A 17729-nucleotide genomic window follows, 5' to 3' on the forward strand; every position below is an offset into this window, starting at 1 on the left:
AAACTGCCCAAATACCCAATCAAAATTATTCTTCTTATCACTATATCAGTGTATTTCTATTAATAGGACTTATCATACTGGTGTACAAGATTGCAGACTCACAGTTACACAGATTAAAATTGTTTTATTTTCAATTACCAGTATAATTAATATTGGAAGTTATTTTTAATTTATTTATTTTCCTTATATCATGTTGTTGTAAATTCTTGCTGATACTTACTGGTATACATAATGTTGGTAACTTTATATCTTCCATTTTACATTTTCTCAAATACCAAATTTCCGATTTTAATTTTACAATTTCTCTCTCCGTGTTTTCTGTACTTTGCATTTTCTTTTCCACCAAATGCAAAGTACAGAAAACACGGAGAGAGAAATTGTAAAATTAAAATCGGAAATTTGGTATTTGAGAAAATGTAAAATGGAAGATATAAAGTTACCAACATTATGTATACCAGTAAGTATCAGCAAGAATTTACAACAACATGATATAAGGAAAATAAATAAATTAAAAATAACTTCCAATATTAATTATACTGGTAATTGAAAATAAAACAATTTTAATCTGTGTAACTGTGAGTCTGCAATCTTGTACACCAGTATGATAAGTCCTATTAATAGAAATACACTGATATAGTGATAAGAAGAATAATTTTGATAATAAATATATATACTATTATAAATTTTAAAAAACTCTTTATTCTTTTACATATTTCTAATTTGAGTGAATTTTTTAAAATAAATTGCTGTCGTTTAAAATAGCATAAAATTTTTCACAATAATTTGTTAAATTACATTTTACACATAATATTGCTTTTATAGTCTCAACACTTAATTGTGATTTGTCGGATGTCCACACTTTATTCACAGTAGAAAAAACTCGTTTGATGGAGACATTTGTTCCTGGTAAGGACTGTGTGTATTCCACAATTTTTAATGCGTTATTGTATAAAATATAGTTTATTTTATACAACAAAATAAATACAATGCGTTATTGTATAAAATATAGTTTATTTTATACAATAACGAAATGATGAAATATTTCTAGCCATTTCTTCTCTGTTGAGATTTTTACTGATGCCCAAGACTTAACCTTTTCCTTATCAATATATTTTCTTAATAATGGTACTTCATTAAAAAGATCATTTTCGGAAATATTGCTATCTGGAAAATGTTGACTAATGTGATTGAATGATTTTTGCACATCTTCCCAATTAAGTTCTTCTTTTAACATAACCCAATGAAAATGTTCAATATCATTGCAATGTCCCAGCAAAGAATGCCCATTGTTCACACACACAGCCCTCAGGATCACGTTCCTCTCTTTTGTTCTAAAGGGATTAAAACTTTTAGTGATTTTAAACTAAAATTTTAATTATATAATTATTTTGTAAGATAATTTTCAGAGGTGTCAGTTGCCAATGATTAGAATAAATTTCGTAAGCATTGCCTATCTTGATTAAGTCGTTAAACAATTAGCGCTTTAGACGCGTTTTGTTAAAACTGCATAAATTTGTCATTTAGCTTATTATAATAAAACTTTATCACCTTGTCATAAAATAGCTATTTTTTCCATCACATATATTTAATAGTAATATGATATTTTACAGAATGTATTTCTAATTGAGTAATTCATTAGTGCTGTCCACAAATGAAGTCCAGACTGGAAGGGAGGGAGAGAGGAGGTTATGAGAAATCTGACAAAGTCAGACGGTTCAGGGGGCAAATGAGTGATTGAACTTCAACAGACGTCCGTTTTATTTTAATAAATTTTATACAATCGCCGCATTTCATTATTCATATAGTGATAACGCTTTTTTCGAATTAATTCAGTTTTCTTGGAAGTCGGAAAAAGGAAGGATGTTAATATTTGGAAAAACTGCAGACGGCATTTATGAAAAGCCCTAATGAATTGCCAGTTAAAAATACATTCTGTAAAATATCATATTAGTAATAATAAATATTTGTGAAAATATTTATCTAAAACTTTTTCTCTCTTATCTAACATCATCTTAGTCACCATTACTGTCTTTCACAGGAATTGTATCTAAATTTAATGCTTTGCTTAACTATTTGAGAACCAATTAAATGTATAAAGAATTCAACTTGCCCTGCTGACATTCTGAAAAATTTCTACAGGGTGACAATAATTAACCTATACAAGTTTTTTGCATTGTAAATTTATTAAAGAAATGAAAATTAGCAAAACAACAGCAGATAGCAGTGACAATACTTTACGTATTAATCAGATATTCAGTTGGTTTTAAAGTGGCCTTTTTTTGCTTTGATGCAGAGCCCCAAACATGTTTCTAAATTTTTGGCAATGGGCCTCAGCTCTTCTGGAGACAGTTTGTCCCACTCCCGGCACAAGGATTGCTTCACTGACTCCAAACTTTTGTGGTGCTTAGCACAGGCCCTAGCCTCCAAAATGGACCACACACTGTAGTCCATCTGGTTCAGATCCGGTGAGTACGGTGGCCATTCTGCAGACGAGCTGAAATCAGGAAAATGAGCCTTGCATCACTCCTGAGTCTTCTTCACCCTGTGTGCTGGCGCTGAGTCCTGCTGAAACTTCCAAAATGCTGCTGAGCCCACGGAAGTATCATGGCCTCGAGAATGTCACGGCGGTACACGTTTTGATTGATTTTGGCCCCTTAATTAACAAAAACAAAGGGTGTCTTGCCACTTGCACAAATTCCGGCCCAAACATTGGATTTTTGCGATGTTCAATGACAACTGAGCATCAGGGAGCCTCTGTGGACCAGTTCTTGTCATTTTGATGGTTGTGCACCTGTTGTACAGAGAAAAGCTTCCTGTCTGTGAAGAGAGTGCGCTCCCATTGTTGACCTGCGGCCTGATGCTTGAGTTGACGGCATCTTTGGAGTCGCATGTACTTGTTTTCATCGATGAGGAGCTGAAACTTTTGGAACTTGTAGGGTTTGAGTCCAAGTTCTTTTTTCGCCATTAACTGCATCGATTCATGATTGATTCTGATCTCACAAGCAATTTTTCTCATGGAGATCTTCGCATGTCAGTCAACTCGTTTTTTGATGATCTTGCGATTCCTAGACATGTTGATGGTGTGCTTTCTTCCACATCTGGGATGGTCACCATCATGGCCAAGCTTCTTGAATCGCTGAACTGCATCCAAGACTGTCATTTTGGGAACACTGAACAAACAAACAATTTCACATTGATGCTTTCCTTGCCGGAATAGGTCCAAAATTGCCCAACATTTGTTCGACATCCTTAAAAAAATAAAGAACTAACCCTTATTACCTGAAAGCACATCTACAGGAAATCACGAAGAATTAAAGGACAGTATGTAAATTGGTGACGGTAAAAAGTTCAGGTGCAGCATTGCTACAAACTTTGTATGGTTAATTATTGTCACCCTGTATATTTTTGAACATATATGTGCAGTTCATTTATTAATGATGAACAAATTTCAGTTTTATCAGGACATATTTTATCATGTCTTCATCAGAGAAAGTTTTGCATGAGGCAACCATTGCTTCACAAAAAACTTTTTCTGGTGAGGATGGATTTTGTTTTAAAATTGTGTACATAATAATAATAGCCATACTATGTTGATCTGTTATCATCAGCTGAATCAATAATAGTCATTGACTAAACAACTTTGAAGGTTACTGTTGTAATCTCAGCAGAACTAGTGAATAAAACAACTCTTTAATGGACACACCACCTGAGAAACTTACAAGAATTACAGTGCTCTCAGATTGACATCCTCAGAACAAAATGGCAAACTTTCAATGGAAGTCACATTCAAAATAGAACAAAGAGGATTTTATGAAAAGAATAAAATCTGAGGAGAAAAATGTTCATGTGTAGAGACCTTGGTGCAAGACTAGATACAGCAATATAATATTTTATAGTGTCTGAGACACTATAAAATATTATATTGCTGTATCTAGTCTTGAAGAATGGATAATTTATGGTATCTGAAAAGTAACCCAAATAACTCCTGACTTCAGCACAATGCCTTCTATATTTACATCAGAAGGTGACTGTTTCGGTTGGATCCAATTGCAAATATTCCAGACAACTAAACTTTGCTGAGATACTGTGATGGATTTAAGAATCTAAACCACAAACTAAAGCAGATATACAAAAAGGGAGAAAATGTTATAGTAATAATGTTAGTTTTTAGAAAATTGATTTAATGAATAATAAATTTTTTGTGATACTTTTACAAAATGTTTCCTAAAATATAATGCATGAAATTAGTTTTGAAGAAATATTGGGTAAAAATCTTATTGTCTTCTGTAATGAAATAAATTGAATATTTCTCTACTACAAGGGAAAATTTTTTTTAATATTTAACTATAATAATATATATTAATAAATTAGCATGTATGATAGTTATAAATTTGTGATTATTATTTTAGATTGATAGGCAACTTTCAGTATATATGAAGAGAGTAGAAGATGTTCTTGGTAAAGGTTGGGAAAATCATGTTGAAGGCCAAAAGTTAAAAGCTGATGCTGATAGTTTTCGACTTAAACTTAATACACAAAGCATATTTGATGATTGGGCAAGAATGGTAAGCTTTAAATCAAATATTTAGTAATGTTTATGAAATTTGTTTTCAGAATGACGTTTTTCTTCAATTATTATAAAAAATATAAATTTTAAATATTTGAAAATTTTACGAAAAGAACTATTTTTGTATCTAATTAAAAATTTATCAATAAGTTCATAAAAAATTACATATGTAGACTCTCATAGCAATGTGTATATTTATATATGATAGGTTCAACAAAGACAACTTGGTGTGTCTGGTCGCATTTTTGCTATTGACAGTACACGTTCTCGTACTGGCAAAGGCAATATATTGAAACTAAGAGTGAACTTTTTGCCAGAGATTATAACTCTCTCAAAAGAAGTAAGTTTGTTTCCATTTAAATTTGAAATAAATTTTAATAAAATGTATTTAATTAATTGATAGTAAAAATTGACAGATTAAACATTATTTTATTAAAACAGGTTCGGAATCTTCGTTGGCTTGGTTTTCGTGTGCCACTTGCAATTATCAATAAAGCTCATCAGGCTAATCAATTGTATCCCTTTGCAATTTCATTGATAGAAAGTGTAAGAACATATGAAAGAACATGTGAAAAGGTTAGAATTTTTCTATTTGTTTAAATTGAAAACATTTTTTTTTAATCAGTAATTTTTTCTTTTTATGAATTTTAAATAATTGTGCTAATTTTAAGTTTTAATTTTTTAAACTAGCNTAATAATAATTTAGTAACATAAATTTATTCATAGCAAAATGTACTCGCGGGCCATAAAAATTATTTGGCGGGCCGTATACGGCCCGTGGGCCGCCAGTTGGACAGCGCTGACTTTAATCATAATTTTAAAAACAAAGTAAAAATTCAATACTAATTTTTACTAGAAGTAATAAAAAATCTTACATTATATCATTTTTAATCAGATGACTGTAACAAAAACCATGTGGTGTATACTGATTTTATAAGTGAAATTGGAGATTCATAATGAAAATTTGATGATTTTTTTAAAATATTTTTTCCAATTTAATTTCAAATTTAAAACTCAATACAATTTTTGAATTTAGCTGGTAAATACAATGTCAAATTTTCAATAGTTGGGAATCAAGTAATAATATATGTTTGAGGAAGAAATATAAAACTAAAGCATTGTTATTGAAATTTAACATTATACTTGTGAAACATATCAGTTAAAATTAAAGATTGTGTAAAGTTCAATGTAAAATGAAGTTTTATTATTATATTAAATAAAAAAGTTCAGTGCATTATACTTGTGTATTTTAAAAGTTATAAAAAAAAAAGTATCTATAGAATCATATTTACTTTAAAACTTAGTTTTTAAAACAAATGTATATTTAGTTTTAATGTTAATGCTTTTTTTTAAGGTAATGAATGCTTGTTTTGATGTATTTACTACATGGGATGATGAATATGATAAATTACAAGGCTTGCTTAGAGATATTGTTAAAAAGAAGCGAGATGAACATCTGAAAATGGTTTGGAGAGTAAGTCCTGCTCATAAACGATTGCAGGCTCGCATGGAACAAATGAGAAAGTAAGCACTTTATTCTTAATTTGAATTATTCATCTCCATTTTGTTTTTACATTTCTAAATATACAGAGATCAACAGTTCATTCATTATATGAATGTATTTTTGTACTTAAAATATTTTTTAGATAATTAAAAGTAAATTAAACTTCTTATTTGCAAAATAAAGTGTCCTAATATAAATGTTCTAAATATTTTAAAAGTTCATATTCCAAGAAAAACAAAAATGCGAAGTTCAATTCTTACATAACAATTTGTATTGACATCAAAAATTACATTACTTTAAACTGTTTTAGCAGTTATAATGTTGATCTAATTATTGAAATTAATTTTTCCCACTAAATAAGTTTTCTGTAAGATTATTATTAAAAATATTTAAAAGCTTTTTCTGGCTGTTTTTGTCATTAGTTTAATAATGTAAGTAGTATAATGTAAACTGTCATTGATCATAATTATGCAATTGGACATTTTTGTGTTGTTTGACTAAAGATTCACATAAAACATTAAAAAATTGTGCTACTTTTTTAAAAATAAAATCATTTTTCTGCTGGAATTTTTATTAATCTGTTGAAAATTTTAATATATTACTGCAAACTTTTCTTGATAAGTAAGGACTGAATTTGTATGCACATGCATGTATTATTTCTTAAATGCTATGATATGGAAACTTTGGTGTAAAGATAGATCATTAAAATTATTCCTTAATTGACTAAATAGTAAAGAAAATAAAAAGTATAAAATAATGCTTTTCATATGAAAATTTTCCATTATTCTAAAATAAGTAAGATAATCTATTTTAAAATTTCTGATTTAAAAAGTTGTGCAAATCATCACATCTCATAATCAGCAGAAAGGTAAGAAATTTACAGAATAAATTTATTCTGATATTTTATCAATTATCATTGCAAGTAATTTTGAAGTTCAAGGATGTCTGAATTTATTAAATTTATATTGGCTATACTGTAACTTTGGAATTATTGAATATAGTTTATTTAATAATTATGGTTGAATTATTGAATAAACTATATTCAATAATTTTAATTTTTGCATAATACATATTTATGTAATATAATAATTGGTTTAAATAATATATATTCAAATTAAAACTGTGGTTTTTACCTTTTTTAGCTTGCCAACCCTTCCTCTGCTGACTTAAAATAGAAATAAAGAAAAAATAAAATGGGATGAATAAAACCAGAATTAATATTCTATTTTTACTTAATATAAATCAAATTTTGTATATTTTTAAATATAATAGAAGTAAATTTGTATACCAACACTCAAGCAACATTTAATAATTCATTCATTTGTCATATAACTTGATTGACTCTAGCAATCATATTGAGCACTCTTGCATTATAACATATTTTATTATTTTAATATGAATAAAATTATATTGGATTTAAGTAGAAACAATTTAGTATTGATATTATTATTACTTTGTGACAGATTTCGCCGTCAACATGAACAGTTGAGAACTGTTATATTAAGAGTTTTACGACCTGCAGTAATACCTAGACCACCACAATCAGGCCAAAATGAAGAACAACAAGAACAAAAAACAGAATCGGGTGCTTTTGATGCAGCTGATGTAAATGCTAGTGAGGTAATTATGATTGACACTTAAAATGTATTCAGAGATGCTAATGAATCCAAATGTAAAAATTGACTGTTTTATTAACTACTATTAATTACCTCTATTAGCTAAATTTATAAAATTTATTGTAGGAAGTAAATTTGGCTTATGAAAATGTGAAAGAAGTTGATGGATTAGATATTTCCAAAGAAGGAACTGAAGCCTGGGAAGCAGCAATTAAAAGGTACTAAACTGTAAGAAATATATATAAAAATATATATTTTTATACATTTCTTAAAGCATTTTAAAATAAAAAAATTTAATATATTAAATTATTTTATTTTAAAATGCTTCACTGATTTAGGGATAATTTTTAAAATCTATTATCTCTTAAAAATTGTATTTTCATTATTTAAGTTTCAAATGTTTACTGTTAATACAGACTCTGTGTGTGTGTGTGTGTGTGTGTAGTCTGTATTAAATTTTTTCAAGTAGACTTAGTATATCTTTATGACAAAATTACTGGAAATTTTTGTTTTGTTATTTGTTTGTCTAGAAAATTAATTAAAGCTTGAAAATTTTATTTATTAACTGAAATATTTGAATTGTTTCAATTGTTAAGTTACTATTGAATTGTTTCAAGTTCCATTCCTATTTTTTGAAAATGTAACATGAATTATGCTATCTTTTCAGATATGAAGAGCGTATTGATCGTGTGGAAACACGTATAACAGCACGTCTTAGAGATCAATTAGGGACAGCCAAAAATGCTAATGAGATGTTTAGAATATTTTCACGTTTTAATGCTCTGTTTGTAAGACCTCATATCAGGGGAGCTATACGTGAATATCAAACACAGTTAATTCAAAGAGTTAAAGATGATATTGAAGCACTTCATGAAAAATTTAAAGTTCAATATCCACAAAGTAAAGCATGGCGTATGAGCAAAGTTCGTGATCTTCCACCAGTATCTGGTTCCATTATTTGGGCAAAACAGGTATTAAAATATTTTTATTGAAAAGATTTTATTAATATGATGCTATTATATTTTCTTGCAAATAATATTTGAAATTGTCTAGAAGACATAATAATTACTAACATGTGATTAATATTAATTTAGTTAGTAAAAAAATGTTGAAATTAAAAAAATTACAATGTTATGATGTTTTTTAATTAATGGCTTCAAAATAATAATTTTTTTTATTAGAATTGTTAAGTTAATAGTTTTTCAGTTTTGTTTCAGTCATCTAAGCATTTATCTAGATAAAAAATTTATAAATAAATAAATTTTACCTTTAAAAGTTTGTCTTTCAAATAGGTACCGTACATTTATAAATAATCTATTTACCATGTTAATAGAATTAATATACTAATAGTTTTCCTGTAAAATATCATATTAGTAATAATAAATATTTGTGAAAATATTTATCTAAAACTTTTTCTCTCTTATCTAACATCATCTTAGTCACCATTACTGTCTTTCACAGGAATTGTATCTAAATTTAATGCTTTGCTTAACTATTTGAGAACCAATTAAATGTATAAAGAATTCAACTTGCCCTGCTGACATTCTGAAAAATTTCTACAGGGTGACAATAATTAACCTATACAAGTTTTTTGCATTGTAAATTTATTAAAGAAATGAAAATTAGCAAAACAACAGCAGATAGCAGTGACAATACTTTACGTATTAATCAGATATTCAGTTGGTTTTAAAGTGGCCTTTTTTTGCTTTGATGCAGAGCCCCAAACATGTTTCTAAATTTTTGGCAATGGGCCTCAGCTCTTCTGGAGACAGTTTGTCCCACTCCCGGCACAAGGATTGCTTCACTGACTCCAAACTTTTGTGGTGCTTAGCACAGGCCCTAGCCTCCAAAATGGACCACACACTGTAGTCCATCTGGTTCAGATCCGGTGAGTACGGTGGCCATTCTGCAGACGAGCTGAAATCAGGAAAATGAGCCTTGCATCACTCCTGAGTCTTCTTCACCCTGTGTGCTGGCGCTGAGTCCTGCTGAAACTTCCAAAATGCTGCTGAGCCCACGGAAGTATCATGGCCTCGAGAATGTCACGGCGGTACACGTTTTGATTGATTTTGGCCCCTTAATTAACAAAAACAAAGGGTGTCTTGCCACTTGCACAAATTCCGGCCCAAACATTGGATTTTTGCGATGTTCAATGACAACTGAGCATCAGGGAGCCTCTGTGGACCAGTTCTTGTCATTTTGATGGTTGTGCACCTGTTGTACAGAGAAAAGCTTCCTGTCTGTGAAGAGAGTGCGCTCCCATTGTTGACCTGCGGCCTGATGCTTGAGTTGACGGCATCTTTGGAGTCGCATGTACTTGTTTTCATCGATGAGGAGCTGAAACTTTTGGAACTTGTAGGGTTTGAGTCCAAGTTCTTTTTTCGCCATTAACTGCATCGATTCATGATTGATTCTGATCTCACAAGCAATTTTTCTCATGGAGATCTTCGCATGTCAGTCAACTCGTTTTTTGATGATCTTGCGATTCCTAGACATGTTGATGGTGTGCTTTCTTCCACATCTGGGATGGTCACCATCATGGCCAAGCTTCTTGAATCGCTGAACTGCATCCAAGACTGTCATTTTGGGAACACTGAACAAACAAACAATTTCACATTGATGCTTTCCTTGCCGGAATAGGTCCAAAATTGCCCAACATTTGTTCGACATCCTTAAAAAAATAAAGAACTAACCCTTATTACCTGAAAGCACATCTACAGGAAATCACGAAGAATTAAAGGACAGTATGTAAATTGGTGACGGTAAAAAGTTCAGGTGCAGCATTGCTACAAACTTTGTATGGTTAATTATTGTCACCCTGTATATTTTTGAACATATATGTGCAGTTCATTTATTAATGATGAACAAATTTCAGTTTTATCAGGACATATTTTATCATGTCTTCATCAGAGAAAGTTTTGCATGAGGCAACCATTGCTTCACAAAAAACTTTTTCTGGTGAGGATGGATTTTGTTTTAAAATTGTGTACATAATAATAATAGCCATACTATGTTGATCTGTTATCATCAGCTGAATCAATAATAGTCATTGACTAAACAACTTTGAAGGTTACTGTTGTAATCTCAGCAGAACTAGTGAATAAAACAACTCTTTAATGGACACACCACCTGAGAAACTTACAAGAATTACAGTGCTCTCAGATTGACATCCTCAGAACAAAATGGCAAACTTTCAATGGAAGTCACATTCAAAATAGAACAAAGAGGATTTTATGAAAAGAATAAAATCTGAGGAGAAAAATGTTCATGTGTAGAGACCTTGGTGCAAGACTAGATACAGCAATATAATATTTTATAGTGTCTGAGACACTATAAAATATTATATTGCTGTATCTAGTCTTGAAGAATGGATAATTTATGGTATCTGAAAAGTAACCCAAATAACTCCTGACTTCAGCACAATGCCTTCTATATTTACATCAGAAGGTGACTGTTTCGGTTGGATCCAATTGCAAATATTCCAGACAACTAAACTTTGCTGAGATACTGTGATGGATTTAAGAATCTAAACCACAAACTAAAGCAGATATACAAAAAGGGAGAAAATGTTATAGTAATAATGTTAGTTTTTAGAAAATTGATTTAATGAATAATAAATTTTTTGTGATACTTTTACAAAATGTTTCCTAAAATATAATGCATGAAATTAGTTTTGAAGAAATATTGGGTAAAAATCTTATTGTCTTCTGTAATGAAATAAATTGAATATTTCTCTACTACAAGGGAAAATTTTTTTTAATATTTAACTATAATAATATATATTAATAAATTAGCATGTATGATAGTTATAAATTTGTGATTATTATTTTAGATTGATAGGCAACTTTCAGTATATATGAAGAGAGTAGAAGATGTTCTTGGTAAAGGTTGGGAAAATCATGTTGAAGGCCAAAAGTTAAAAGCTGATGCTGATAGTTTTCGACTTAAACTTAATACACAAAGCATATTTGATGATTGGGCAAGAATGGTAAGCTTTAAATCAAATATTTAGTAATGTTTATGAAATTTGTTTTCAGAATGACGTTTTTCTTCAATTATTATAAAAAATATAAANCGATTTTATTGTTAGGAATAAAATTTAAAGATCGATACGACGATTTAAACGCTAAAATAAAATTCCTAAATATTAAATTCTTGGTTAACTTTGATTGATTTTTAATCTTCCTTTCGAATTTAATTTTATTAAGAGGAAAATTTAATAAAATTACATTTTATTCTTCTTTTCTTTTTTAAAAAAATTTACGTCTTATCAATACGAAAATAGCACAACTTTTTTTGTATTTTTTAAAATAAATTACCTTAATCGTTTTGGCATTATTTATAATTAAACTATTACAAATATTTTAATAGCTATATATTTTATCGGTTATTATAAACAAAAATCTGTTTTAAAAAGTTCTAAAATTAGCATACTCTTACCAAATATTATATAAAAATAATCGAATTAATGAAACTTTTTTAGAAAGAAGTTTCTTCCTCTTGATGCATTGTAAGTAAATTTAGTTTGACATCAATAATTCTGTTACTTGATGAAAGAAAGTATTAGATATGATAGATTCGAAAGGTTTGATCTTCGAGAATTTTAAATAATCATAAAAATGTTTAAGTTTATTGAATAAGAAAATTTGCGCATTTGTTTCCATTTGTAAATATTATATTAAAATATCTCTATTAGATGAGCTATATTTACAAGAATGTAGGTTTTTAGTTAATGAGGTTATTCTGTTGCATAGTGCAGTTCAGGCACTGCAATATTGTGGAACCTGGATTGTCAATGCCATGTGATAGCATAATCACATTAACTGTGACATTTTCTAATAAATACTGGTGTGCCATCAGTTTTTGTACCTTAATTCTTTCTTCTTGTATTACACATTATTACATTTCAAACTTTACAACACCCTCTATCGGCAATTTTTTAACTATTTTTTTTTCCTCATTCCATTCTTCTTTCTCCTTCTTAAATAATAATTGTACCAATTTTGGTTTTATTTGTGTTATTCCTTGTAGCTACCAACAGCTCCAAATAGAGATGCTTATTTTATGACCACCCAGTACTTTTGAATATGTTTACTTTAATGCATTATTTATGCATAGTTTTTAATAAAGCTATTTTTATTCACTAAAATAGTCCTAAATAGATTGAAACAATTTACGAAAAATTTTTTAATGAATAGTAATATCTTAATATATGCTATGCTTTTTACTTTCATTTGAACTTAGTAATTAATTCTGTTTTATGTAAAACAACTTTTTTAAATTGAGATAACATAGTTTCTCAAATAATAATAGAAAACATACTTTAGTTTGCAAACAAAAAAACAAGTAAACTTTTTGCTTACTTGTAGTTATATATTTTTGAAAGTTTTTTTTAATCAATTAAGAACTCATTAGAATTCATATAATAATTAAACAGCATATTTATACAAAAGTTTTTTCTTATGTTGCTTTAGCTATAGTTTAATTAAATATGGATAAGTAACTAGAATTGCCAGAAAAAAATTAATCTTTAAAGGGAAAAACAGTATTTGAAACAATGGATGTTATTACATTGATTTTATTAGTAAATAGTTAATGTAAATTTTAACCAAATATAACAAATGGATTTGATTAAAATTTGCCAATAGTATTTACTTACTTTATTGAAGAAACGTGAATTCTCTTCTTAAATTCATTACTCACATTCATCAGAAACAAAAACCAACTTTTGATCACAGAGATGACCTTTTATTTGATGCTAAGTTCTGTGAAAATATGCAAAAACCGTTAAATGTCCTCTGGTGTCAATGTCAGAAATTAAAAACAAATAGTTTTATTAAAATTGGTTGTTTATGCATACTTTCAGATGCTCAGCCTCAAATGAAAGATTGTGTTTGTGGTTAAAAATTGTTTTTGTTCCTAGTTGAGTATGAGTGATGGATTAAGAAGGAAATTTGTTTTTCAATATATATATATTTTTAATGAGAAATGGATTGTTCTTATATTGAAACTAACATATGCAGATAATTTTGTTATATTAGTATTATTTGAATTTTTAAATATCATGTGATAGTAACAAGAAAATATTTACTGTTCTTGTAAATAAGCATCTAAGAATATTGAATTTTATTTCTAATGCTAGTATAATCAACTTAGTAGAAACTTTGAAGGTTATTCTACAGAAGAGAAGTTTCTATTGCAGAAGATTTAATTATTAATTCATATTAATAATATTTTGATGAAATGTAACAAAAATATTTAAATTCTATAAGTTTTAAATTTAATATTTTTATTTTATTGAATATTGTGTTCATTATTATCAATGATAAAATCTACACATTGCTACATATAAAATATTATGTTAATAAAAGTTTAGCAATATTTTTAGAATGAAATCAAAATATATAATGTTTTCTTTTTTTAGCTTACAAGGAGCAGTTATCATTATATGTTTGAGGTAGATGTTTAAATATTTATTGCACAGACACTTAATTTCTGCAGCAAGCATAAAATGTGCAATAAGCATTTTAAAATATTGCCTTATCTAGTTTTTTATTTGCAAATATTTTGTATAATAATTGAAATACTTTTAATATGAAAAATGTTCATTTTTGTAACTCATTATTATTTGATATTTTTCTGTAATATACTCTTGGGTAGTTATCCATTACAAAAATGTTTTTGTATGGAAGTGATGAAATATTAATGAAAATAAAGGGTGATTACAGTGTTGACCCATTTTTGTGAAAATGGTAACATAATCATTTTTTTGCAAGTTGTGTAAGCATGTGACCCAAGAAAAAAGTATTTGCTGTGGTTTGTGCATGTTTAAGTGGATTAATATAATGGAAGTACTGTCAAATCCTCCTGCTCCGTAGCCTTCAAGAAATGTAACACCTGGACACACTGTGCACTACTTATGAGTTTGTAATGAAGGGTCTCCTACACTTGGAAGTATGATTGTGGCATAGTAAGCATCCAGCTTAGTCTTCTGGTTGATGACATAAATACTGTATTATTACAGTTTCTACATTTTTAACTATTTCATTTGGTATAGTGGGTCTTGTAGAAAATTTTGCAACATTTACATTACCCATTCATCTGAATTTATAATTAACAATTTTATATTAGTCATCGTAGGAACAAACTTTTTGAATTTCTGGATGAAGTTTGGCTGTACTTTATGTATTTGAATCCATTCAAACATTCACAAACAATAGTGATTCTCTCTTCTTGGATGAACATGTTTCACAAAAATGGATCAAGACTTTGTAATCACCTTATATAATAATGATTGATTACTTAGATAAACATTAGTAAATTTTAAGTAAACATTTATTTTATGTTACTTTATTCAGAAATTTTTGCAATTTTAAATTAAAAATTTGTGTAATTTATATATTTTGCTTATATATTTTACATACTGTTAAGTATCAAGAGACTTCTATATCACCAGAAGAAAATTTTCAATTCTAAGATGCACAAAGAATGCAACACAAAATATTTAAGTTATTGTAAACTAGAATTTTTCAGTATTTCACATCTTTTCAAACTAGCTCAGGCCAAATTTCGGCCAGAAGCAATACATTTTTCACATTTTATGGACATTTGAAGCAAGCATTATAGCACTTTCCATATAAACAGAAAAAAAGAGTTCTGTACAGTGATAGAACATTTTTATTTTAAAAAAGTGGACAGTTACCCAGATAAAAACGAAGATGGATGAAGTTCTTGGGTATTTTGCATCAGCATTGAAGACTGTTTATTTCTGGATAAATTTGTTTAAATGTGGCTGAACATGCACTGAAGGTGAAGTGCACCCTGAATGTCTAGTTGATGTAACAACAACAGAAATCATTGAAAAAGTTCATGGTATTATTATGGAAGACTGCTGACTAAAAGTGCATAAGATTGCTGAGACTGTAGGTATCAGCTGATTGAGTGTATAGCATCCTGCATAAAAAATTGCAGATGAAAAAGCTGTGTACACAATGGGTATTGCAATTGTTGACTGATGACTACACTTTGCAGGATATTTTGCGTCAATTCATGACTGTGAGTGAAACATTCTATTCACCAATATACACCTGAGGCAAAAGTCAAAGCAGTGAACAGTGAGTGGTGAAAGTGTACTGAAAAAGACAAAGACTGTTCTGTTAGCTGGGAAAGCAATGGCCAGTGTTTTCTGGGGTCCCAAGGAATCATCCTGGTCAACTACTTGGAGAAAGGAAAAACAATAACAGGAGTCTATTATGCACATTATTGGACTATTTGAAAGAAGAGTTGAAACAAAAACGGCCAAAGATTGGCACACAAAAAACTGCTCTTTCACCAAGACAATGTGAATTTAAAATTTTGCTTAGTGGGAAGAAATACTTATCAAATAAGGATGTTGTTGCCACTGTCAATGTGTATTTTGCAGACCTTGAGAAAAGCTACTTTTCCAATGGGATTAAAAAATTGATAACTCTCTGGACCAATTGTATAGTCCTCAATGGAGATTATGTTGAAAAATAAATTGATTTTTTCCAAAAAACTGTGTTTAACTTGACTTTTTCACCATACTTATCAAATGACTATTGTATAAAGGTAACTAATATTAAATAAAAAAGGATTCTTTTATTGAGCTTAGTAGATAAACCTTGTTTTTTGAATAAACATTAAATTAGTTAACTAAATTTAAATTTGTATTTATTTTTAGTAAATTTATTAAATGGTGGATTTTTTTATGTGCAGGTAGAAGAACGACCTTCTATTATTCTTCTAGTTGCTGGTTTAAAGAAGGAAGTTCAGCAGCTTGTTGCTGAGGTAATTTTTATATGGATATAAAATTTATTAAGTATAGCTGTAATATATAATTAATAATTGTAATTTTCTAGACTATTATACTTAGTTTTGTCATGTAAATTGGTTATTAGAGTTTGTTCTGTAATTTCCAATAAATATAAAGTGTGATTAATATTGTGAAAATTAAATTCTTTATAGGGAATTGGTCAAGTTTGGGAATCATATAAGTTGGATCCATATGTGCAACGTCTTGCTGAAACAGTTTTTAATTTTCAGGAAAAGGTAAAAATCTTTTTTGTAAAAGATTAATATATTCTTATGTAGGGATCTCACTACGATAGTTTTTGCTTTTTTGCAACAACTGGTGTAATTTAGCAACAACTTTTGTCTGCAAATTTGCAAAAAAGAGACAGAAAATTTTACACTTAGACAAACATGATAGTTTCCTGTACAATGATGTGTTTTTGTACATTTTAGAATCACTTCAAAAATGCTTTAATACAGTAGACTGTATTAAAGTTATATTGCACTTGTCAAGAGACAAAGAAAATGCATTATATATTCGGCAGCATGATATAACTGAGTACTAAAAATTCTGGGCTTAAACTAAACAGATTATACATGCTATGGAATCTCTATCCTCCATTCTTTCATCAGCAAGTGTTTCTGATATAAAATAAGCTTAGTTTTGCAATACTGAATTTTATTTGTGGTTACATTGTATTAAATGACATTTATGTAAACATTGATATCATGAATGCCCATTTAGCATTTGTTTCTTTAACATTGACATTTAAAGACAAATGCTGTCCATATAAAAACAAAATATCAGTTGCAATTTTACTATACACTACTATATTTCACAATAAATTGCTTATTAAAAATTCGTGTAATTTATATTTTTCAATAAAAATTATAAATACATTAATTGAAAATTTAAAAAATAAATATTGAACATATAATAGAACATCAAAACTTATAAAATTACAAAAAGTAAAAATTCTTTAAAAAGCAAAATAAAATTACTATGTAAAAATTTTAGAATTTTCCATTTAGAAATAAATAAATTTTTTCCTTACACATTAGCAATGAATTGGAAATTTCACACCTTTATGTGAATTGATGTAATACTATCAATTCATATAAAGGTGTGAAATTTCAAATTCACAGGAACTTGTAAATGAGGAGATAGTACTCAAAACCAATAACTAAACAATTTTTAATATCAAAGGGAAACATAAATGATAATTGACCT

At 28.5% G+C, this 17729-nt stretch overlaps 1 protein-coding gene across 1 annotated transcript in view; it reads left to right on the forward strand.

The window, feature by feature from the left end:
- Positions 1–17729, forward strand: part of LOC111623677 (cytoplasmic dynein 1 heavy chain 1-like) — a 196279-nt gene that overhangs the window by 39590 nt on the left and 138960 nt on the right. Inside the window, exons 7-13 of the mRNA XM_023366346.1 lie at positions 5922–6091; positions 7535–7691; positions 7814–7905; positions 8355–8658; positions 11520–11675; positions 16424–16495; positions 16673–16756. Coding sequence (XP_023222114.1) covers positions 5922–6091; positions 7535–7691; positions 7814–7905; positions 8355–8658; positions 11520–11675; positions 16424–16495; positions 16673–16756 — 1035 coding nt within the window. The remainder of the gene's footprint in view (positions 1–5921; positions 6092–7534; positions 7692–7813; positions 7906–8354; positions 8659–11519; positions 11676–16423; positions 16496–16672; positions 16757–17729) is intronic.

The sequence above is a fragment of the Centruroides sculpturatus genome, unplaced genomic scaffold, assembly GCF_000671375.1.
Source record: "Centruroides sculpturatus isolate CEXI.00-Female unplaced genomic scaffold, Cexi_2.0 scaffold176, whole genome shotgun sequence".
NCBI classification, from domain to species: Eukaryota; Metazoa; Arthropoda; class Arachnida; order Scorpiones; family Buthidae; genus Centruroides; species Centruroides sculpturatus.